This window comes from Chrysoperla carnea, chromosome 1 (genome assembly GCF_905475395.1).
Source record: "Chrysoperla carnea chromosome 1, inChrCarn1.1, whole genome shotgun sequence".
In the NCBI taxonomy this organism is placed as follows: Eukaryota; Metazoa; Arthropoda; class Insecta; order Neuroptera; family Chrysopidae; genus Chrysoperla; species Chrysoperla carnea.
The window spans coordinates 125,221,329-125,246,799 of NC_058337.1; the positions used below are offsets into that span (position 1 = coordinate 125,221,329).

At 28.9% G+C, this 25,471-nt stretch overlaps 3 protein-coding genes across 6 annotated transcripts; 2 read left to right on the plus strand and 1 right to left on the minus strand.

The window, feature by feature from the left end:
* Window positions 1-4,406: 4,406 nt before the first annotated feature.
* LOC123305495 (acidic leucine-rich nuclear phosphoprotein 32 family member A) lies at window positions 4,407-11,456 on the minus strand. 4 transcript variants are annotated; one of them, XM_044887223.1, is made up of 5 exons: window positions 11,204-11,456; window positions 7,220-7,596; window positions 6,318-6,499; window positions 5,338-5,517; window positions 4,407-4,562 (listed from the first exon to the last, which is right to left on the minus strand). In XM_044887223.1, the coding sequence occupies exons 1-5, from the start codon at window positions 11,249-11,251 to the stop codon at window positions 4,510-4,512; spliced, it is 840 nt and encodes a 279-aa protein (XP_044743158.1). In that variant the 5' UTR covers window positions 11,252-11,456; the 3' UTR covers window positions 4,407-4,509. The 4 variants fall into 4 exon arrangements, with proteins under 4 accessions (XP_044743158.1, XP_044743157.1, XP_044743159.1 ...); XM_044887222.1 differs by having other exon boundaries at window positions 5,338-5,526; XM_044887224.1 differs by having other exon boundaries at window positions 5,338-5,526; window positions 6,414-6,499; window positions 11,204-11,455.
* A 1,374-nt stretch (window positions 11,457-12,830) lies between these two features.
* Window positions 12,831-13,608, plus strand: LOC123305038 (huntingtin-interacting protein K). The gene is made up of 2 exons (XM_044886641.1): window positions 12,831-13,067; window positions 13,123-13,608. The coding sequence occupies exons 1-2, from the start codon at window positions 12,915-12,917 to the stop codon at window positions 13,324-13,326; spliced, it is 357 nt and encodes a 118-aa protein (XP_044742576.1). The 5' UTR covers window positions 12,831-12,914; the 3' UTR covers window positions 13,327-13,608.
* A 3,793-nt stretch (window positions 13,609-17,401) lies between these two features.
* Window positions 17,402-22,869, plus strand: LOC123305502. Its single transcript, XM_044887233.1, has 6 exons — window positions 17,402-17,494; window positions 17,562-17,717; window positions 18,484-18,553; window positions 19,788-19,901; window positions 21,800-21,950; window positions 22,026-22,869. The coding sequence occupies exons 1-6, from the start codon at window positions 17,425-17,427 to the stop codon at window positions 22,173-22,175; spliced, it is 711 nt and encodes a 236-aa protein (XP_044743168.1). The 5' UTR covers window positions 17,402-17,424; the 3' UTR covers window positions 22,176-22,869.
* Window positions 22,870-25,471: the final 2,602 nt, after the last annotated feature.

The following is a 25,471-nucleotide window of genomic DNA, read 5'->3' on the forward strand; positions in this document are numbered from 1 at the left end:
GTTCAGCGTGCCTGCCGGCTATTCGGTAAGAATATGAATAAAGAAAAAAGGACAACATATCTGACCAACTTAAAAGATAAAGACGAGCTGTGATCCAGAGTAACTCTTTCAATCACTCATAATGAAAGTGTGGAACATAGTAATTTAATTCATTCGTTAAATTTAAGTACGGTTAATTTATATTTTGGCAAGTGTTACCGAATACTGGCAATTACACACACTAAGAACTTCATTTTACTACATCTTCCGAAAATGAAGCGCATCCATGCACCCGTTTAAAATTATGTAACTTCAATAGTTTCAAGTTTCATTCACTTAAACTTTTAATAACAAATTAAAGTTGCATTTTCTCGAATGAAAATATAATAATGAACTTCATATCCCACTTGTTTTTTGTAACTATATTATTTTTATTTTAAATACAAACTTAAAAAAATAAAACAAAAAAATTTCTTGATCCATTTCGATTTCCATTTCCAAGGAAGATTTCGAAAATTTTTACTGTAAAAAAAATAGAAAAACTAAAAAAACAAACCAAAAATATTAAATACTAATATTAGATTCTGAAAATTTTAATCAAGTAGATGAGAACATGTTTCTTCAATAATAATTAATAAATTACAATTTTTTAAATTATTTATTTTTTTGTGTAGCTACAATGGTCTCATTTTTAAAAAATAGAATTTATTTTTCTTTTAAATTAAACTCAATAAGAGATTTGTACTTTCAGTGGTCAAATTTTTGTCAACAATAGATAGGTCTAGAATCAGGCGTAGCATTTTAAAGTCATTTTAGAACGGTTGAAAATTTGAGAGACGGTGGTCAAGGGCTTCTACAAAAATGGCTTCATCTTCGAAAATTTTCATATACAGGATGGTACTTGTATTTCAGGGCCTCGAAAGTTTATTTTTGCACCACATGCATAAAATTGATCATAGAGGGTGCATTATCAAATAAATGAAAAAAAAATGCAAAAATCATTTTTTTCGAGCCTAAACATCGCCCGACTCCTTGAAAATTTTAAGTTGTTGGACAACGCAAATCTCGGATAAAATGATTTCTGTGTTTGTTTATTCAGTTATCTTCTTATTTGAATCTCGTTCTCAATTTTAAACTTTCATTAAGCTTTCAGCTCAATTAAAAATTTTCCAGGCTTCCTAAAAGAAATCCCCAGCTATGATAATTTTCGTGGAGGAATAAATTGTTGGGTACGACATTGGCAATCGCCTCTCAAATTTCCAACCGTAACTGTCAAATACTACATCTGACTCTAGAACTATTTTTTTTTTTAATAAAATGTTGATTAAAAATGACATTCATTTTATTTTTTTTATTTTATAGACCATTGTAACTTTTGAAACAAATTTTTAATATTAAAATTTACAAAAAACATTATAATAAAAAACATTAAATAATCTTATAAAAATTTGTACGATATATTTTCAACAATTCGAACCATTATTCAAAACCGTTTTTGTATTAAAAAAAAAACGCTTTTAAATTTTATAAAATATCGAATGTGTGTAAACAGATGCGTAAACAACTAAAACGTGTTTACAAATATGTTTATAAAAATTAAATATACTTCTCTCCGTACTCACGAAATATTCGAAAGACCACTTTTAACTAAATTCTGGAAAATTAACTAGGATAAAATTATGACATTTTTTTTTAAACGAATTAATTTTTTCTTTTATTGGGATTGATAATTTTAAAATACATAAAAAATAAATTAAAAAAATGAAAAATATAGGATACACAAAATTTGAACTTGTAAATTGGAATTATAAAAATTATATTTTAAAAAATATTTTTAAAAAAACACTAAATGCCATTTATTATTTACAATTAAAAAATAAATTAATTTTTATTTAACGTTTTTTCTTTTGTTTTCTACTGTCTGGGCTCATTTTCAGGATATAATAATACTTTAAAAAACTAAAATCCTTTAAAAGTGATATGCTTTTTCAATTTCACCTCCCAAATGTGAATTTTAATAAAAAATCAAAGATTTGTTATTGACTTTTTGTATCGGGAGCAAGTAAGGAATGTCTCAGATCTCATGTTTGTTACCATCGGCTTCGCCTCGGGACAATGAACGTGAGATCTGAAACATTCTTTACTTTTGCTCTCTACATGTGTAATATACATTATTCGCCACTAATTTTTAAGCTCCTATTTCAAAAATAAAACCTTTCCTGGCATTGAATTTTTCTTTGATATATGGATAACCTATCCCACTTTATTATCAAATCCAGCAAATTGCTTTTATTTCTAGCAGTATATATCTTGACTACAAATTATTAGCCGAAGATCTCTAGTTGGATTTTGAATTGTATTTCGCGATTTCCGAAAAATAAAGATCAGAACGTTAAACGAAAAAAACCGGATTGATTTAAGATATATTCTTTGCACAAAATTCTTAACTATGTCCATCAATTTAAAATCAAACATTTTTGACAAACTCAATCTCATCAAATTTTTGAAAAGCGTTAATTTTTAATTGAATATCATTACGTTTTTTGTTAGGGAATAATTTCTACCACCCATCAGAACTGTTACGAACGTAAGAATTCTCCCACGCTTATATTAAAACGATTTTTTTTTCTTCAAAATTTCAAATGTAATGAGCACTTGAAAATTTTTTTACCTTCACAAAATTTCATGCTTTAAAGTATAGTGAATAGCAATTTTTTTAAAGCTCAAAATATTAACGGCTTTGAGAGTTTTTCTCATCACTTCAGTAAAGTCGGTTAAAAAAAACCGCAACTCGGGTATCTTCCTTATACTTCGGCTATCTCCGTAGATAGTCGAATAGATGTGGCTTTTACTTTATTAATACTTCCAATTTTTGGCTCTAGGTTTACTTTTGGAGTTGTTTGAGAGGTAATAAGACTGTAATGATATTGTATCAACAATTAAATTACTTTTAAACTCAGCGCTTTAAAAATTTGATCTAAGAAATATACGAATTTTTAAACTAAAAATATTAAAATAAATCGCATTTAGTATTTTCCCTACAAATAAAGAAAAATCGTATCGAATAAGATTATTTAATATTTTTTTTCTCAATCAACCATATTATTTTATTAATTAATAACACTAAATAGGTAATTAAAAAAAAAACGGAAAACATTTGCTTTAACAAAAACAAACATACATTTAATTGTATAAAACTTCATTTATTTAATTACATAATCTAATAATGCCAATGGATTTTTCCTTGCCGTAACATAATATTCTTTGATTTGTTTTTTTTCTTTTTCTCTTATAAAATTTTTTTTTAAATCGTATGTAAAATTGTGATCAAAATAGGTCCTGTCGTCCATTTCAAGGACAACGGACACTTTTCATCCAAATAAATATGTACCATCTTTAACCATATATTCTGTTTTCTCTTTAACTGAATACTATTTATTACAGTTTTATGACGTCATAAAGTTAGTTTTTTTTTTGGTAATATAAAAAATAACTACAGAATATATGACGTACGTTTTTTAAAGAAAGGGTGGTTATGGAGAAAAATAAAATTATTGTGTGGGAGCGAGGAAGATGGTATATTTTCTTTTAGGGGGGCAGACTATAACTCTGCAATAATTGATTTGTAAATTTTTTTTTGTTTTACCTTCATTCGTTCAGCTCTCTCTTAATACTCAATTTTTTTTTTAATCAGTGATGAATTACCTCACGATTGGTAATGCTCCACTGAACTCTCAAAACAGATTGCAATGTATGTTTTTGGATGTCTTCAAAACTAGAATTATCTATAAAGTGTGCTTAAAATCTAGTGCAAGAGATATCTCTGGATTGTTAAAAACACATTACTGGTTCTGCGCATATGTACACGCATGCGTATTTCTGAAAAGAAAATGTTTTATAAAAACAATAAAAAGAAACAAAAAAAATTACTCATTTACAATTATTTCTTAAATACGTGTTTATGTAACAAAAAACATATATTTTATACAATTAAATTCAAAAAAATTAAACATGTTTTACAAAGTTTAAAATCCAATAATGTGTTTATAACCTAAACTTAAATATTATGAAAAAAAAAAAAGGAAAACTTGTTTTGGACGTGTTCATGCGCGTGCGTTATTGATTTTTTTTTTTTACACTGCGTCATATATCGACCAATTAAATATATACTTGTTACTTAAATATATTATGAAAATTGATTGTAAATACTTTTGGGACGAAAAAGAATGATTTCAGAATAATTATATAACCTCTACGATGTTATGAAAATCCTTTAGAGGGATTTGATTTGTTTTTTGGGGAGGATTCAATAAACATGGTGTACATTATTTTTTTTGTTTTGTTTTTACAATTTCAATCTCACACTAAAATTGTTTCTCAAGCACGCACTTTTTCTTGTTATCTGTTTTGTTGGTCGATTGTATTTATTTATTTTTAATTTTTATTTTTTGTTTTGTTTATACACAAGAGGATTTACAAGGCCTCCACAACAGTCCAAAGTCCGTAGACATTTTTGTTATACTTAAAAAATTAATTTGCTTCTCCATCCTCGTGCTTTCTCTTTTTCCCTCTGGTTGGCGATTCTGTAAAAAAAAATTTGTTATTTCAATAAATTAATTTAATTTTCTGATGAGAACAAAAAAAAAAAAAATGCTTTTCAATACTATTGGTTCGAATTGTAAATAAATATATATCTTAGGTGCTAAAACCCGAATCGTTTCAAGAAGTTTCTAGTGCCAAATTTTAACTCTCACTACACTTTCCTAATAATTATTAAGATCGTATTTCTTGAATTTTAATGTGAAAAACATAAAAATCTAAACGAATAAATGGTAGATCCAAATAAGAATCGATATATGCCGATATAAAGGCTACCATTATCGAGCAAAATTATGTATATTAAACCTTAATCGAAACTGACTAAAATCTGAAAATGCGTTTGCCCATTTTGTAAGCCGTAAAAGCATTATAACTATACTATAAAATATAGGTTATTAATGACAACTGAAGCAAATTTGATCATTAGAGGGGAAATACTTTCTAACAAACACAATTCTGTAAAATAAAATATTATTAACTTCCTTAGTATGAAAAATGGGCTTTATCCGTTGAATTGATACTATTATTATTTTACTAAAAAAAAAGTTGGGTAATAATAAGAATAAGCGGGATACAGCAAATGGCTTCCTAGCACCTAGACCAAGGGGTCCTCTGTGGTTCCCTCTCGGGAACAACCTTTCACCCGAATGCGATAAATATAGTGTTTCCCAACTTTTAAAAACTTGGTATTGCCATCTTCTATGCCAAGAATTTTTTAATATTTGAAGATTTCAAGAAGAATTTAAAACAATTACATACCTTGTTCGCCATCTTCTTCCTCATCTTCTTCATCAACATCCTCATCATCTTCTTCTTCATCCTCCTCTGCTTCATAATCTTCTTCTTCACTATCATCTTCCAAATTCTCGTTATAAACTGCTTGTAACCCAACTTCTTCATCATCTAATTCATCATCCTCGTCCAATTCATCGTCTTCATCTGTGGATACTAATTTAGTATTACTACTAGCAAAAGTTTACTTAAAATAACTAATAATTTGTGGCATTAACTTTTAAGATGATTTATGAAATGGCGGTAAAATTAATTAATGAGGATAATTCTTTTCGACTCGAATTTATCGCACTTTCCCTCATTTTTTGAAGTCACATAGAACTTTATCGTCATAAGAAGTTAGAATTTTTGGTCAAATAAATATCAATTTTATATTTTTTTCTCATATAATTCCAGATCTCGAAAACTGAATTAAAAATGAAAAAAATAATCGTGTAACTAGGAAAATAATGGTTAAAAAGTTGCAAAAAATTGATCCAAGTAGCCAACCTTCGTAAGAAATTTTGAATGCTAACTAAGACACTATGCCTTCAAATATAATGAAACGGATTTCTTTATTTTTTGGAGTTAAGATTATCGTAAGTACTGAGTTTATTGAAATTGGAAAGACGAAAAATTTTTTTTCGATTTATTGTATTTTTTTTTTTATTAAATGCTCCTTAAAAAATCGCAAACAATCTTTTTGTTTCAGAGTTTCATAAAATTGGGAGTGATTTTGTCCCAAAAAATAGAAAAACCGGGAGAGTTGGTGATTCTACGGTATCTCAAGAACTAACTACTCGAATAATCGGAATTTTTGAGTCTTTTTAACTTAATAGAAACAACAAAATTTTGAATTTCTCCTCTCTTTTTAAGAGATACAAACAATATCCCCGAAAATCTATCTTAAATATAAATTGGAATGACAGGAGGATCAAATGAAATGGTATGCCACAACTGATGCTTACAGTAAAGCTTTCCCATATGGAAGATCAGCCCATAAACCATATACATGAGTAGTGGCAGAGAAGAACTATTGCTTGTAGGAACGTCATCATTCTTACCTTCTTCATCTTCTGAATCTCCATCATTGCCGTTAACTTCATCATCTTCACCTTCACTATCTGCTTCTTTGTCATTGACATCAAAACTAAAATTAAAATAAACAGAATTAATTAATCATTTTCAAAAAGTATACTTTCAAAATCATAAATTTTATTCACTACATGTTCCAGACAACAAAAAATAACCTAGATCAGTGATTTTTCACTGAAGCTTATTGTGGGAGACACAAATTTGAATTCAATATTTTATCTGATCGCTGTTTCTAAAAATGTTCAAGACTACGAAAGTGAAATAAAGTTGATAAAAATGGCATACGGTCGGAAGACGGATAATCGAATCTATTTAAGACTTTGTTTAACAGCCTCGTCTCAGTTTATTTTAAGTGTAAAAATTAGTCGTTAATTATCATTAATATAAACGGCGATCAGATTAAACGTTCAGCACGAAAAAAATTCAATTCTCGTGGAAAACGATAGTGAAAGCTTTCGAGCGGGGCTAGAATTTTTGTTGTAAGGAATCCCAACAATTTGCTAACAGTCTTAAAGTATATCTCTCTTGTTTTAAGAATCTTTATTGTGTTATAAAATCTATCTCTCTTGTGCTATGTAATATTTTCACCATTTTTATGGATCCTAAAACATCCTAAAACAATTTATATATCTTTAAACCGTTATTAAGCCTGATAAATCTTCATTGACTATGACTTCGTCCTATATCTGTTTTCCCTACACCTGGCCGCAGCTTAGCAGAGTTTTAGAATCTATTTATTACAAATTATTATATAACCAAATTCAAGATAACTTACCCATCAAGATATTTAAGACTTGGAATCAAATTGAATACTTTCTGTCTGTAACCCTCAACAACTGTTGCTTCATTATTGAACAAATCCAAATTTTTCAAATTTTTGAATTCTTTCAATGGTTGCAATGTTTCCAAATCTTTGATCTTGTTACCACTGAGATTTAAATTTGTTAATTTTGGACTTGAGACCAATAAATTTAAACCATTTGAAATTCTGTTATCGCTCAATTCGAGCCTTTTTAGATTTGGTAATTTTGGAAAACCTTTGAGTGATGTTAAACCAACATTGATCAAGCTTAATATTTCTAAATTTGTAAATTCATCTGTTAATCCAACAATACTGGTACTTCTGCAGTTATCTAAATTTAACTCTGTAATCTGTGAACAAAAAAAATGCATGTTAGTTATGAAAAATTTCATAATTTAGATATTCATAGTTAGGTATTGTCATAATTTAATAATTTTAATTAATGTAGAATTGAACAAAAATTTCTTGATAATGGCCGTGTTTCTTCGTTAAAAAAGGCATTTAGAAATTATCATCTAGAAACATTTAACACCTCTTATCGATCATTTTAAAGTATCTATGTACCAAACACCAAATGCATAGAGATACGAGAACACGCCTGAATTGCTTATTGTATCAACCACGGCCGTGATATATAACGGCAGCATATTTAGGGTCGAGTGCCCAATTTGGATCATATCCACAATAAAAATAAATTTTTGTGGATTTCAAACAAAAAACTTGCGTTTCGATACCAAAACGATAGTGTTACTAAAAATTTGAAATTTTTCGTTTTAATGTCTTCTATATAAATTTCAAGTGGATTCTTGGTACGGTTACAAGACACTAATTATATTAAAAGCAATCCTTTTTACATGGTGGTATATGGAGAAATCGTAAAAAATGTTGGTTTTTACTGTTTTTAGTTAATAAAAATGTACAATATTCCTTAGGTTTTAAGCTATAATAACGGGTGGAAAATTTCGCTTATTATTTTTTGTTGTTGTGTCAATTATTACCAGGAGAAGGTTTATATGAAAGAAAAAATTAAGGAAATTGTGCTAAACATTAGAAAATTAAAGAAAAAATATTAAATGCAATAAATGGTGGAGACACATATAAATAATACATTATATTACCCTACTATGTACTCATGTATTTATTTCCGCTTCCACCATATTTATCTAGAATTGTGAACAGGTATTTTAATAGTATTGAGGTATTATTTATTATTATTAAGGTGTTGTGAATAGGTATTTATTAGAGCTATATGCGAGCTTCACTGCCGAAGGCTTTTGCCAGGCCGGCGGCAGAAGGACTGCCCAAGAGATAGTAGTAAAATTTGTGTTTAGCGGGCGGGCTAAGCTTAGTATAGCTATTAATGAATTGGAGCTGCAGGTTAATGAAGATTATAATCGCTACTCAAAAGTTACAATTAAATAAATTGTAGGTGAAACGGATCATCTTGAGGTATCGATATCGAACTCAATATTCCTAGTTAAGACAGGGCAATGCAGAAAAACGAAAAATCGATTTACACTCAGTCAAAAATAAACGTAAAACTTAAACCATTCTAAGTGTTACAATTAGATAATATTATATGTGAATCGCATACTTATAACACTTAAAACGATAAAACACGTGTATGTTTTTGATAAAGGGTGAAAATGAAAATGATACCGAAAATTTTCAATTTTATTTATCAATTAATCAACTTTCTAAATGTCTTTTGTGAAAAATTAATATCGATTCTCTGTACGGTATGTTGCTTTTTTTATAAAAACACTGACTTTGACAGTTAATTTCTCATAAACCGTACATAGAATCAATATTAATTTTTCACAAAAAAAAGTATTAATTAAAGAGTGATTAATTGAAAAATACTATTTGAACTTTTCTTCTAATTTGATCGAATTTATAAAATAGGTTTAGAACCAGTGTACGATTCAAAAATTAAGAAATGCAATTTAAGAAGATATTCTCAAGAACCCATCAAGTAATTTTTCTCTTCACGAAAATTCTCAAAAGCAGAAGTTCAGTAATACAAAAAAAAAATTTGGATCGACAAAACAGCGTGTTGATTGCCTGTCACCTTGAAAAGTTTTAGGAAATCATCATGCCGGAAGAATCTTTGAGCATAGCATTATTGATTATAAATATTTTTTATTTTATCTGTTTCAAATTTTATTTCGAATACGATGAGATAGAAATAAGACTATTACGTTAAAGTTAAGTACTTTTTTGCAAAGTATGAATGCAAGATAATCACGTGGCATAATAATCGGAAGTTGTTTTAAGTAAAAATATTCAATTTCAGTAATGCCGTATAGTTATAATGAAAAAATTGATTTTCATACAAATTCATATTTAAATAAAAATTTGATCGTAATAAGAAGAAAACAAATGACAATACATATTACAAAACAAAAATCTAAACAAAATGAAAATATTCGAATTGAAACAAAAACGTATCGTGGTAACATAAGAACTGCAAACTTCTTGTTCAAGGTGAAAATATGCATGGTAAATACGTATAAATAAAGTACAATATATATTATTATTGATCCAATGATGTACTTTATAAATCAAGTGTTTGAGGCAAACTACACGCTATGCGAATTCAAGAGCACGGCACGTCGTTATGAGGAGCACAGAGCAGGAGATACACAACTATGTGTATAATATACATTTATTATCCAGTAAAGACTAGAGGAATCGACCAACATAAACGACGAACTTCAACGACAAAACTCTATTTAGTTTAATATAAAAATGGACGAATGTATGTGTTGACACTCGTCTACACTACATAATACACATGACGCCGTCGGAACCGCCCTCACAAAATGCACACAAGTGCAGCAATCAAATAGATAAATATTTTTTTATTAAAAACATTCGATGTTATCTTAAAAATTGAATACCTTTATACATCAAAACTCTAAAATTATTCAACAAAAATCATTCTCATACAAATTTTTCAAACATATCTAAAAATTATTTCTTATCAATTCTTAATATTGACCCACTAACAACCGGATAGATGGCGGGTAATGCAGTGATTAAAACGTCGCAATTCAAATATGGCCGATAAAAATACCTTGAACGATAGACCGCTAAAATTAACTATTTCTACATACAATACGATATTACACTAACAATAATCGAATTAAATTGATTAATTATGAAATTTTAAAGTTAATTTTAAACAATTTTAGTGAATATGATCATTATTAATTTAGTTTAAGCGTATTGACGTTTCAATTATGGCGTCATTCTTGTTTCAAGTTCAGCTTCCAATAAAAAATAATGTAAACAAATAGCTAACTTTAATGAATTTCGGCGGAAAATATAAAAAAAAGTTAATCGTTGAAACTTTTTTTACAGTATTTTCAATTAAAGTTAATTAACATCTCCATATTTTCTTTAGAAGTATAAAAGAAGTATTAAAATATGGCGTCATTAGCGTCCTAAAATCTTATATATATGAATTAATTAATTACTAATACATATAATTACTGAACTTTTTATCAGAAAGTTAATTTTTCCCCAATTTTACATCGAGGGAAATTTTTCGAGTTTTCTTTCAATTATTTTTCCAAACTTAATCATTTATAAATCATGTGTAATCGAAATTCTCAAGTACTAGATTAAAGCAGTTGTTTACACTTTTTCAAAGATAAATAAAATAACTCAAAGAAAAGTTTTAAAAAAAAAAAGATTTTTTGTTTTTTTTTGAAGCGGAAGAAAGTAACCAATCATGTTTGCGTATATGGAATGGAACCCCGCGTTTTCTTCAATTGAATGTATATTCTAAAATATTACACAAATTTCATGAAAAAATTGATTATTAATAAAATTTTTAATCAATTTTCGACCTTTATCGTATAATACCTGAACACATGTATTGACATGTAAAATGTATGTAATATATAAATATGGGACGATATCTTAATAAGTTAAAAAATAAACACTTACTTCGCCAGGTTGCCTTCCTCGTTTTTCCAAGTCTATTCTTTTCTCCATGATAATATAAAAAATATGATTGAACTGAATTTAAAAAATAGATTAACGTACACACACAAAACAATATTCGTATTGAATTATTTCACTGTTATTTATTTTTAATATTATTTTAAATACAACCTTGCAGATTCGTTTTGAAAAGAGAATGATGGTCAGTTACCACTAATAGCCGCCACAACGTATTCGCGACGGTGCAATGTGAGAGGTTCTAGAGGGGACCACATTACTTAAATCAGCGCTGTCTACAGCCATACGCGGGAAATAAAAATTATGGTTTATTTTATATTATTTTATTTATTTTAATTTCATATTTGATGCTAATATATTTACAAAATGTACAAGAATATTTTCAAAAAATAATAATATAACGAAAAATATTACTAATTGGATGAAATTTAATAGATAATTCATTTTTTCCACTGTTGATAATTCAAATTTAGTTACGTTTCAATTCAATAAATATTTTCATATTTATTCATTTTTGAAACAGCGAAATTCAAAAGTTTGCATAGTTTTAAACAATGTTCAAAAATTTTAACTATTTTAAATTATAAAATTCTTCATATAGTTCGAATAAATATCTGAAATTTAGGAAAAAAAATTATTATAAATTTTTTTTTTGTATAATATAATAATAAATTTAACTTCCGCTTACATACATAGTAATTTCCTTGGTAGAACTAGACAAGGTATGCTCTTTTGTAGATAGGAGTATTGTCGACGTATTTTGACCCGCTGAATCTGAATTTTCAGCTTGCTCATAGCTCTAAGTGGTGGGAAATTTGTTATAAACAAATAAATTGTTTATAAGGCCATAGCTCCTAAGTTATTGAAAATTTTGTATACTAATATTATTTTATTCAAACATGTAAAAGCAAATATTTCCTTTTTTTATTCGTCTTGATAAGACCAATAGATATGGAGATATAATTAAAATTGTATACAAAAATGATAATGCATAAGATCGGCGCGAAGCGCTTAGTTTGAAACGGCCGTAGATTGGCCAGTTAAAAATATTTTTGTACTTTGCGGTACTCATTTTAAAGGTATGGCTATATTTTAATGTTATGCACATAATAATACGTTTTATGAAATAGTAACGAAACTAGCACGATTGTAACTATTCAGTTTGATCATTTTTCCGGCCAATTATTAGTTTATAAGTCGATCGCGAGCCCTTAGCGAAAGAAAATCCCACATAATTATATATGAGAAAATTGCAAATTTGTTCTAGTTTAAGAATCTTTTTGTAGACACTCAGCGCCTTCACTATTCCATTTGAGCTGTCAAATTGGTCAATGTTTTGTTTATAGATTAAAAATTGAAAAAATCTGAGGTGGAAAAAGTTCATTAATCATTAATTATTTATTCATTGTCAGGAACTATTTTTCACACAAGGATTGTTCACACAAACGTATTCATGTTTTTTACAACATTTGAATCAGGAGGCGGGAAAAAGCTAAAATGGCGTCGACTGGGTACATGCACCTACTGAGCCAAAACTCGTCCTACATCGAGCATACCTTATCTAGTTCTACCAAGGTAATTTCAAGTACATTTAGGGATTTTTTATTTTAAACTAAAAACGTTCTATATGTCAATCATTTTATAACCTAGAAAAATTGCACGTCCTTTTTTTCATAACAAGGAATCGAATTAAAAAATGGCAAAAGAAAATGTAAATGGGGATACAGATGAAGGGCAACAAGATAAACAACAGAAAAAAACTGCGAAATATGATAGTGGAGCTGCTGATTTAGAACGTGTTACGGATTACGCAGAAGAAAAGGAAATATCTTCACAAGATTTCTCTGGAGTAAGCAATGAATTGCATTAATCGTGGAATGATATTAACATTTTCGTAATTATAGGCTTTATCGTTGATCGGTGATCGTAGAAATAAAGAAGCGGCTGAAAAACAAGCAAGAGAACGTGAATTATTAAAAGTATCAATTAAGAAGGAAGATGTAGATTTAATTGTAAAAGAATTAGAAATATCAAGACTTGTTGCTGAAAGAACATTACGCGAACATCATGGGAATATCGTTGAAGCTTTAGTTGCGTTGACTGATTAAAGATTGCTGCCATCTTCTCATAAATAATTTTTAATGTTTAAATATTTGGTGTTTTGTGCTTTGTATCGTAACGTAATATCTATACGAAAAAAAAAAACTGAGTAGTGTTATTAACGAGCATTTTATTAAGTTTCGTAATCAAAAAATAACAATCATGACACATGGTTTTTGGTTTGTGTGTTAAAATAAAATCTGAATTCGATTCGAGTCATTTACAGTAATTCCAATCATTTATAAAAGTATAAATACTTGATTATCCAGTCAAATTAGTCCATAAAATATAAGTAAGGTTACAAAAATTCCCATAGAGCTAAAAATTGGTATGAATGTTCCGAATACTATTATAAATGAATTGTGAAAAGTCCCCATCAATCCGCCTTGTGCAAACAATTTTATTGAGGGGGGAAGTTTGCAAAAATAGGTTTTTCGCGTTTTTCAGTGAAACGGTGAGTTTAACAGCAAAAATAATTCAGACAAAAATTATAGATAATCCGATTTTCTACCAAAAGTGTCTCTACACCTTTTTTCATAATTATTGCCATTTTCGTGATATAGCGGTTCAAGGAATTGAACAAATTATTTTTTTCGTAATACATTTTTGAACCGTTATACGAGTAAAACTATGAGGACTTATTTTTGATGAACCAGCTTCTTCTTCTTGGCGCTGTCTTTTCACAGCATCAATGCTACTCTTTCCAGAATAATTTTTTCGACACTGCACATGAATTTTTACAGATGACTGGTCTTTCAGGTACTCCCAAAATTCACCACCTCTTTCAATACTTACGACTAAAAGTATTTTGTGGAGTATGAGACCTTTGAAACCAGGCAGGTATACGAGCATCACCACGCTGACAATTGAATGGAAGACAGATGTTACTCAGGCCATGCTATTAAATAAAAATAGGGACGGAGTTCTTGACGTTGATTTATATTCTAAAAATTTTAAAATTGGTATATATAAGATATAGGGACTCATATTTTTACTCGTATAACGGTTCAACGAATAAAATAATTTTTTCAATTCTTTGAACCGCTATATCACCACAAAAATGGCAGCACTTATGAAAAATGATGCAGAGACACATTTTGTAGCAAATTGAATGATCTATAATTTTTGTCTGAACTATTTTTGCTGTTAAAATCATCGTTTTGCTGAAAAGCGCGAAAAACCTATTTTTGCAAACTTCCCCCCTCAATAAAATTGTTTGTACAAAGGGGATTGACGGGGACTTTTCACAATTCATTTATAATAGTAATCGGAACATTCATACCAATTTTTAGCTCTATGGGAATTTTTGTAACCTTCAAAGTGTAATTTGACTGGATAATGAAACGTTCTTTATTTGATAGAGGGATGTTTCGATTTTATTGAATATTAATTTGTACAAATGAATTATTTGTTGTAAAATATGTAACCGTAATATTTAAATAAATGGTTTTGTATTTTGAAATACATTCAAAGGGTCGCAGAAAATACTTTTCAACAACACATCTTATAGGAAAAGAAGTTACTGGTATTAAATTTTTGGAAATATATAAAACGACAAGAGTAGGGAACGTGTTTCAGGAGGCAGGATGTTTTCAGTTAAATAAATACAAAGATCTAAGAAAATAAGTATATATTTTCGGAGAAATCAGAGAAGCAAGCATTTCTTATTACTATTCACGAAGTTGTAGAAATGCACATTATCTTCGTCGAAGCTCAGATTGAAGGATTCGTAAAATTGTGAAATACCGTATTTTTTCATACGTCTATATATTTATCAAATTCAAAATATTTCAAAAATGAATTAGTTTCCAAACAGAGGCGGATTATCTATAAGATAAAGTAGGCACATGACTACAGGCGCGAGGTTAAACTTAATTGAGTGAGTAAGTATGCAAAAAATTACAGTCCGTTGATATTGAAAAGGAAAAATTTTAATAAAAAGGAACAGCAAGCCTTAGAATTCTCAATAGTCAAGGAATATGAAAAGAACACAAAGAGAATACGGGAGAGAAAGTTCACAGCAGATGAATCTGCCGAAGATAATACGTCTTCATTATCTGGTCGGCAAACATTCAGAGTAGACGTAATAATTATAGCAGACTTGTGGTTGAATTTCAAGGATCCTTTTTGACGTAAAGATGTAAAATTACCGGGTAGCTTTTGGTTCAAAAAATTTACATTTGACTGTTTCTGTAGAGGGGAGAGGGATATACAAAAATTGGACCAACAGGATTGCTGACAGCACCCGGAATATTAATCTATAAGCTTTTCTGAAAAAGAATCAATTGACAAAATGCGGTACTCGACTTTTGCAAACTCAACTCTATCTAGCGCCTGCTCTAATATTCAAAGGTTATCAATCGACCCAGGAAATGTTTGTAGGAAGCATATGAACTTTTCATGAGCATTTTTGAGTAAGTAATCATTTTATACTTTCCATGATCTTACAGATGATGATCTTATTTTTTAGTTCCTTTTGTTGTCCTTTAACAAAGTATACAAAAAGTTGTTTCGGAGACTAAATTTTTCTCCGATCTTTTGCAATTTTCGCAAAGAAAACACAGGTTGTAAAACTGTTCCTTTGTATATATAGAAGTAAATAGTGGTATTTTTGGAGAAAAAAAATTAATTTAGGTGATATTTAGAGAAATATTTATATACATTTCATATTTTATAATAATTTGATAATATACGACCCCATAAAAGGATCTTAATTATTAGTTTTACGGCCATTAAAATTAGAATAATAACAATATAAGTTTTTAAAATTATAATAATAACAATAAAAGTTTTTATTACGGAAATTTGTTTCCAATTTATAGATTTAGTTATGTAATTTATTGAATACTAGTTTGATACCTGCCCGCTTCAATGGGCTTAGAAGTAAAGTAAAGTTTATCTCTCTTGCTCTCACTTATCCCCCTTCTATAACACACGAAATAGGGGTACGGATTGTTAAGTTAAGTAACACAGGGGTTAAGCTATATATTACGAGTGTTATGCATGGGGGACAAGTGAGATCTTCCAGCGAAGCGAGCGGGTTACTGCTAGTACAACAATATGCATAATACATGGTACGCGAATGAACCATGCAATAATTCATTAAAACTTATCTTAATTCAAACTCCGCCTTGTTATATGATTTCAATATTTTATAAAATTTTATAGTAAATTTCAGATAATATAATTTCAGATACGCCTTTAATACAGGCTTTAAATATCATCACAAAATATTTTTATACCATGTACATATGAAAAATATTAAGGTATACCAAGTTTAGTAACAAGTTTGTAACGCTTAAAAATATTGATGCTTTGAACAAATTTTTTGAAAAGTGTTCATAAAATCACCTAATTAGTCCATTTTCGGTTGTCTGTCCGTTCGTCGGTCTGCCTGTCGATACGATAACTCAAAAATGAAAAGAGATATCAAGCTGAAATTTTTATAGCGTGTTTAGGATGTAAAAAGTGAGGTCGAGTTCGTAAATGAGCAACATAGATCAATTGGGTCTTGGGTCCGTAGGTCCTATTTTGTAAACCGTTAGAGATAAAACAAAATTTTACTTGTAAAACATGTCCCTTATCGAAAAATAAACAACTTTTGTTTGAAAATTTTTTTCGTAAATATCACTGTTTACCCGTTAGGGCGCAAATATATTTATTTATACGTTACATATATTATTAATGTGTTTGTTTGTTTATTACTATATCCATTGAAGAAGTGAAAGGAAAGATACTCTTATTACTTTGTGTGTAAGAGTGGCTATCTTTCTTTATTTACATGACGTACAAAAAACAAACGGTTGCGTAATCAGCACTGTCTATATATGGCATTTCAACAATTAAGTCAGTCAATTGTTTTAATTTATAAAGGCGTTAATCATAAATTTTTATTATTATTTTTGCAATGTAAGTATACGTACTAAGCATTAACATCGCATAGTATATAGTAGTGATATAATTGTTGGGATTTGCTAATCTATTATGTTACTTTTAAAGTCAATACTTTAGATAATTACTTATGATAAAATATTTAATAATAACTTTGTGATATTTATATCATTTAGTCAGTTTTTAAAAGCACTCTCCTTCGATGTGGTTTAATAATGGAAGTTCAAATATTTTTAGTGTGTTTATATTTATTTTTAAGTATTGTTTTTATCAATTGTGATCACGGTAAATACTTACATCAATAAATCGAATCGTAATAGTTATTTTCTAATTAAAAATTTTTTTGGTTTAGAATTAGATCCTAAGCCACCAGATATTGGATATTCGTTAAATGCTTCATGCACAAAAGTATGTTTTTCATTTGAGTTACTTTGTAAAGATAGTATTTGTGTTTGCAAAGATGGATTTTACGCGGATTATGGAGCGGAAGAATGTTTTAAGTGTCCAGGTATTTAAAAAAAATAAAATAAGTGTTTTAGTGCGATTTCTTGGCTTAAAAATATGTGTATCATGCGGAAGAAAGCATGGAAATTGTCATGCATGTAATTTTCGATATTTTTTTGTTCGGTTTGTGCCAAATTATTCATTCGGTTTCGAATGTTCATTTATAGCAAAATTAAAAATTTTTTTTCAAAACATTTGTTTAAAAACAGCTGAAAATTTCAATACAAATCGCCTGTAAAAAATGTTCACTGGTTTTGAACGTGATAATTTGTAGACAGACTGTTGCCAGGCTGATCAGCTGGCTGCCAGGTTGATGATTGAACCAAATTGCAAAAGTGTACATGTATTACTATTTGCATACGGCTATCAATGTTAAAATGGTGGAGGTGTTGGGAATTTGATAAAGTGAATAAGTATTTAGTGATAAAATGTAAAATATAATAAAATTTTAAGTGTTTAAAGTCTTTGATATGTAATATGTCGGATCACAAGGAATTTTTTTTCAAAAAGTTCCGGAATACAAGGGGTTTGTGGCCTAGTACTCTATAGTCCGACAAATTCGATAATTCGACACCCTCTTGCAAAACGTTTATCGGATTACCGTGGATCCACTGTATTTTAATTGCCCCATTGTTTCCGAATTTGTACGCAAATTACTTGTTTACTAACGATTTGTTTTGTACTCACGTTTTGTTCCACATTGTGTTTTTGAGCTAAGAAACTGCACTCACCAGTGATTAAATAATTAACTTCTTAAATTGTATTTTTAGGGCTTTTACAAAAGTGTGATGTTTCAAATTGTTGCCAAAAAGGATTAGTGTGCTATAATAATACATGCCAGTAAGATTTTAATTATATATTCTTTTCGGTAATATTTTAATTTGTGTTTATTTAAGATAAATTATTCATAGTCTGTCTTTATCCATAAACAAAGTTCCTAAAAATCAGAGGCGTAATTAGACGCCTTTAGTTATTTAAGTTTTTTGATAAGTTAGGCAATTTGGAGTCGATGTAGAAAATTCATCCAACTGTTGAAAAAGTAAAGCCAATTTTTTGTTCGATGTCGCCACCAAGAACAAGTGTTTTTTTTTTGTTGTTGTTATAAAATTGATTGGAATGAAATTTAATTGATTAACATTCTTGGATTATCAAAAGTTGATAAAATTTGCGACACAACAAAAACTTCTTTGAGATAAAATATGCAGTTTCTTCGTATGTTTTTTCAAAATATCCAAGCGCATTTATGTACTTTATTAGATCTGTACATTAGCCCAAATCTCCATCCTCTAACTATTTCTTCTATTAAAGACGTTATGCTAAGGCCCTAGGAATCAATTTATTCGATGGGTATCCAATTTTTAGAAACAGTCTCTTGAATTTCATTTTATTGCAGTTTTTCTATTACGCGTTTAATAAATTTGAAAATTTCCATATTTCATTTTTTTAATTAGAAACAGGAGCGTATTTCAGAAGACTATATTTTGTCATTAACTTCGTAATCATAGTTTTTTATCCACAATTTAAGGTAACTTTGGTGTATTCTTTTATTAACAGAAATTTCTTATACTTATCGAAAACGGTAATTCATAAACGTGGAACTTACTAAACGGTAACCTTTTCTATCTTTAGACGTTCACGGGCAGTATTGTCAGAGAATATATCGGTTTACTGATTTAGTCTCTGGTATTGTTTGCTAAATTATCATTAATAAAACAGACTTCAAGCAACTTGGAGCTTCTCAACGGTTAATACGTTTAAGCTTGAACCTGTAGGAGTAAAGAGAAATTAGAAACCGCCCGTAGGTTCTGCAAGAAAATGCTTGAAACTCCTTTTTTACAACCACTCAATATATTTTATCTTATTAATTATCTTCTATCCTCGACTGATTCTTTTAGTTTTAGAAGTAGGTAAAATTTTCGTAAGTGTGATGTGCGCTCCTGATTCCAATCTTTATGAAACGACTTTTGATAAAAAAAACCACTTAATTTTTTTTCTAATCAATTTCCTTTTACAAAAATAAAACATAAAAATAAGTTTAGGCAATAAATTTTTTAATTAAAGAAAATTTTTCCAGGCAGGATGTGAGTATGATTGAATATACATCGTCCGTGGCATTTGGTATAGCTATTGTTCTAGGAGTAATTGCACTTGGATCAGTTATTTGGAAAGTTTTCATATCAACTTACAGGTAATTAATTGATAATACCTAGATATTTGACACTTATAAATAGTACCTATAATAATTAATCTTATAACGATAAAAATTTTATTTACTAAAAAATAAGAATAACTTGCTTACAAACAGAGGTGGATTAAGTGTCGAGAGCACCCTAGGCAAGCAACACTCTGGCGATCATATTTATAAATTTTATCTATTACTTATATAATAACATTTACTTATATAATAACAAGCTTCTTTGTTTAAAAACTTCCACGCCCCTAGGCACGTTCCTACTTTGCCTTACGGATAATCTGCCTCTGCTTATAAGTGTCTTAACGTATTTTGACTTTGAATTTCAAGATAGATCTCACTCTAATTCATAACCGATGTGGCATAGAAAAACACTTATCATAGAAAGCTGTTCCTTATAAAAAAGCCAACATTCCAAAAACCAATAGTTTAGTTTAGACAGAAATTTGAATAAATATTTTGCAAGTCATTACATCCTAAAAAATTTTTCATAATTTGGTGCTTTTATGAGGCAAAATGTCGTACAACTAATTTTATCTTCGGGGTGAAGACAATAACTTATTTTAGGGAAGCTAAGAATACTTTTAGACTGAGAAGCAACAAAGACTGATTTATTACAAACAAATTTTTTATGATTGTGTGCTAATTGGGGCCTCATAATTTTAAACCAGGATCTGATAAAAAGATATCTACGTAAATATTTGTTACATACACCTCATATCAGTATAAATTACTTAGCTCCTTTATCTAACACATCGAAATGTAAATATAGAAATACCTATTTTCTAAATAACAAACATTTTATGTAATGAAACAGTAGCGTATTCATACAATATTATATCTGTTCCGATTTATGAGCCAGCTATTCAACTTAACATGTCGAGAGAAGCTTTAAGTTTAGAAAACAACAAAGAAATCTCGAATGTTATTCTTCAGTCGTTAGTATTTGATGAATGTATTCGGTGTTAACGATTATGGGCAATTACGTTAAAATTCAACCGTCAATAAACAAAAAATTTCTTTGGTGGTCTCAGGTTTAATTTCCATAGGAGTATTGTTTTACAAATGCAAGTATTTAATAAATTACTATCTACTAAACAATAACGGAACATCAATTAAATTTTTTCCTTGTTTCTTTCGTACTAATAATACAAAAGAATGAAATTATTTTGAACTTGAACGGTATGACGGTAAAAAATCCTTGTAAAGTATGTATCTATTGTTCTTTTGTTGATAAAAATTTTCACTACATTATTATCATGACTTAGTTACACAATATATTCATTGCATTATTTTGAAAATCCGGACGATTTGAGATTTTAAATTTCAAAAGAAAATTGAAGTCCACATTTCAATTCCTATATTTGGGAATAAAAACAACTATGAATAAGTTTCAGAGTCCTGTGTCAGTAGCTCTGGCACGAATTCGGAGTCTTATAATTCATTTCTCTGTTTGCGTTAACCTCTCTAAAATATTTGTCTTGAAGTATTTCCAGCTTTTAGCAAAGGTCATTTAGCAGTTAAAACCATATTTTATTCGACTGAACAACCAGCGTGGAGTAATATACTCAAGCAACTCTCGCTTGTAATAGTACGGTTCTTTAGCGATGGTTAGCGTAGTTTAGGTTAGGTTAGGTTAAAGTGACTATCCTGAGGTGGGACACGCTTAGATCATAGAGTCCGATGTGATACTGAAAAAGGATTGTCCTATTCCCGACCACTACTCCATAAATTATTTGGAGCTATTAACACAGCAGGAGGTCATTTCTTTGGATATGGTTCCATCCAAAGCCATTTAACGAATTTATACTTCCATATCAATATGGAAATATACTTTTTTTCTTGAATAGATTATTAAGATTTAGGAAAACTATTAATTATATCTCTTATTTCAGATTTGAATCTGATAGAAATGCTGTTGGCCGTGCAAGCCAAAGAAGTAATGCGAGTATGAATTCGATACAACGATTAGTGATTGAACGGTTACAAAATCGACCACCATCTTATGCTGAAACAATGCGACAACAAATAATATTAAGCCGAGGAGTAAGTTTCTTTCACAATTTTTATTCTTTCAAACATCTTGTTACTTCGAAACTAATTCTTGTGATATGTATTTAGGGATTGGATAATGTTGAAGCACCACCTCCATATACATTATTCTGTCGAGACGAGACAAATGTCGTGCCAAATGAATTTGTTGAGATTATGGATAATAAAGAGAATTGTCCGAATGACTTTGTTACTGAGGATACCGTGGTTCATATTTAAGCTGAACTGAAATCTAAATTATTAAATTATTTTTGTAAAGTGTTGATTAATTGTACAGTAAATTAAATTTTAAACCGTACTGAGACAACAAGGGGTTAATGCGAACGCGGCCAACCATTGCTTCGTGCACGATTGTCCCTTCGCACAGAGATCGATTTCAAAATGTTTGTATACATTTTTTTAAGAAATGTGTTCATATTATTAATAAAGAATATGTACTTTCGAAAATACTAATATGAACACCCAAACTTAACCGATTTACAATTTCTAATCCGGAAAATGTTAAAACTTTTTAATTTCAAATATGATTGATCATTGTGACTTACATCGGATATTTTCCGCTACATGCTCAATGAAGTTCTAGCTTAAAACTATTACAATGAAAGTTAAGGCTGTTTAATCACAAAAATCGTTGCTTATCTCAATTTTTCTTCGGCTTTCTTTTTCAATGCATTGAAGAAGTTCTATAATGAATTTATTTCTCATTGCTCCGAATCGCGTTGTAATAATTAAGGTCACGATACTATCGCGGTTGAAAAGTAGTTTTAATTTTCGTCAATCTCTTGACTTAGGCTTTAATTTTAACACGTTTAGGACAATTTGTAATTTATTTACATTCAATGGTCATTTTCATATTTATTTTACCCGGAACTAAGTTATACTTAGCATGCGGCCGGAGACATTTTGAGTTAAAGTTCATAGAAGTATTTGTTGAGTATCCAAAAGTGTTAAGTTTGTGAATTATTCGATAAAATTGAATATTTTCAATTTGTTTTACTCATAATTTAGTCAATTTTGTACTTATTATTATTAATTAATTATGTTTAGTCAATAACTTTTCTGTGATAAAATTTGTTTTTATTTAAAATTTAATAATAATAAACTTTTTTTTTTTTTGTACTTACCTGTTCATTCATTTGATTACAGTTAAATATTTTCTTGGAATGTGCTTAGCCATCAGAATATTGTTTCAGTAACGAGGATGATAATGAAGCCAGCACCTCAAGTCTCTGATCTCATTTCGATTAATTTCAAGTGGGTTAAAAGACCGAAAAGTTGCTGCAATAGCGAAAATTCGTAAAATTAAAAATTTTGAACAGCCCTTCTATACTTTTTGTTATCTGGCACACATTTTGAAGTCTGGCAAACAGGGATTGTATGGTATTACTTAAGATATACAATCAGGATGTTTCCTAAATAAATATAAATAAGGATGGAAGTGAAAGCTGCACAAAGACCATCGTAAGCTCACGTAAGAATACATTTTAGTTACCCAAACCTCGCTATAAAAAATTACTCAATATATAACGAGTTTTTTTAAACCTCTTTAAAATTCGTCACACCGAGAATCTGTTTTATTGAAAAAAGAAATTGTTAAAGCTACTCAAAATAATTTGTTTATCTTGATTTGTAATTTGGGATTGATAACATCTGTTTTTATAGCCCGTAAAATAATAGGATTATACAATTCAATTGTAGTTTGTAATCAATGATTGAGTATCGGAAATGATTGAGCCCTACTTGAATTATTTGTAGACATGAAGTACTGCTTTGTTTTTATTTCAATTTTTAAATTTTTTTCTAATATAATCATCAACGATAATCAATGACTCTGCAAGAATCATATGAAGGGCTTCTTCATATCCCACTCTTAGTTAAATAAACGTAGCTAATCGTAATTATACTTTGGAGAAATATTTTAGACATAGTAAATATGGAAATTATTTCGATAAGCTACGAGTTACTTCTTCGAAAAATAATTAGGAGGGGGTTTTGAAGAAGCTACTTCACATGATTCTTACAGAATATTAATAAAGTTATCAGATGGGTGAAGGTCGACCATATACCGTCTCTTGAGATTATTATAAAATTATAGTCTAAGAGACGGTATAAGGTCGACCTTCACCCATCTGATAACTAAATAAGACTTATTTTTTATGAAATTTTGATTGATAAATACGCACATGATAGATAAATTGTCTACCGAAAAGTTTCGATAAACAAGCTATTACAGGCATGTTCATCAATCAATAAAATTTCATTAAAAAAAAAATAGAACCGTCCCCTGTACTATAATCTTTTCACTTAGGCTTTAAAAATTCCAGCTTTATATCGAAAAATTCCTACTTACATCATTTCATATTTAAAAAATTCCATTGCTTGATCGATTAAACTTATAAATAATAGCCTACCATCCCGTGCTTAAATGTGCATTTTATGGACAATCAAATTTTTTTATTTAAAAAATTATGCTTTTGCCAAAATTTACTTGAGGCTCATAGAAACTTTCTCCATAAAATTACCTCATCAGGAATTAAGCGCTTTTAAATTTGCATTTACTATAAAGTGTTAACATTCTTCCAAAATTATTGTTCACTCATTTCTATATCACCTCCCCTAGAAACATTGACTATTTATAATCGAATCTAGTTTGAAATAATTAAATAATATTATCCATTACCTGTTTTGAGAAACCACATAATTTTTGTTACCTAAAAAATCTAAGGCAAAGAAAATAAAAAACAAAAATAATATTTTTTAATTAATAATGAAAATTTTATTGAATTTTGGTGCATCAAAACAAAAAAAAAATGTATGAAAAAAAAATTAAACGAGACAAAAAAAATAATAGTTAAAAATGTGTGTGAATGAATAATAAAAACAAAGACGATGAAAAAGCTGGCCACGGCTTTGTCGTCGGCACTTTTGACTTATATACTTTCTTCATACACTCGAAAAAAACGATTTTAAACTTAATTAAATAAAACTACTTGTTACGTTTACAAAATCAAAATTAAACTATTTGTTTCAATTTCTATTTATATTCTTAATTATGAAAATTATATCGAGCTGATGATCATGATACGATTAACGACGCTGAATAATGACATTAGAAACCAATTACGTGTGTTTGGTTGGTCCTAATTTATTATATTTTCGATTCAGCAACAAGTTTTTAGATAAATGAGGTAACGATTGTTTCTTTTTTTTAATAGCAAAATTGGTATAAAGTGATTTCAGTGACATATTTTATCTAGTTATGAGGTCAAATCAACTTGTCTGATGACACCAGTCATATTTCTATGTTTGGTTGTGGTTTTCTGGGAATATAATAGTTTAGATAAATATAATTATGTAAATAAAAGTATTAAAAAATCGAAATTCTCTTAAGATATCAGAGAAATGTCGATATGATACATTTGTATTCATTTTTTTCTAGTTACAAATGGAACCAACTGAGCGATTTGATACAAAATATAGTTTTTTAAATCGATAATCACATGTTTATACCAATT

Bases quoted from the DNA above. Each gene is read 5' to 3' on its own strand.
- LOC123305495 (XM_044887222.1), bottom strand. From the start codon at position 11,251: ATGGAGAAAAGAATAGACTTGGAAAAACGAGGAAGGCAACCTGGCGAA. The intron at 6,500-7,219 runs GTAAGTTATCTT...TTTTAATTTTAG, and splicing joins AGTCTTAAATATCTTGATGG to TTTTGATGTCAATGACAAAG. The intron at 4,563-5,337 runs GTATGTAATTGT...TTTTTTTTACAG, and splicing joins GGAAGAAGATGGCGAACAAG to AATCGCCAACCAGAGGGAAA.
- LOC123305038 (XM_044886641.1), top strand. From the start codon at position 12,915: ATGGCAAAAGAAAATGTAAATGGGGATACAGATGAAGGGCAACAAGAT. The intron at 13,068-13,122 runs GTAAGCAATGAA...TCGTAATTATAG, and splicing joins CTTCACAAGATTTCTCTGGA to GCTTTATCGTTGATCGGTGA.
- LOC123305502 (XM_044887233.1), top strand. From the start codon at position 17,425: ATGGAAGTTCAAATATTTTTAGTGTGTTTATATTTATTTTTAAGTATT. The intron at 17,495-17,561 runs GTAAATACTTAC...TTTTTGGTTTAG, and splicing joins TTTTATCAATTGTGATCACG to AATTAGATCCTAAGCCACCA. The intron at 21,951-22,025 runs GTAAGTTTCTTT...ATATGTATTTAG, and splicing joins AAATAATATTAAGCCGAGGA to GGATTGGATAATGTTGAAGC.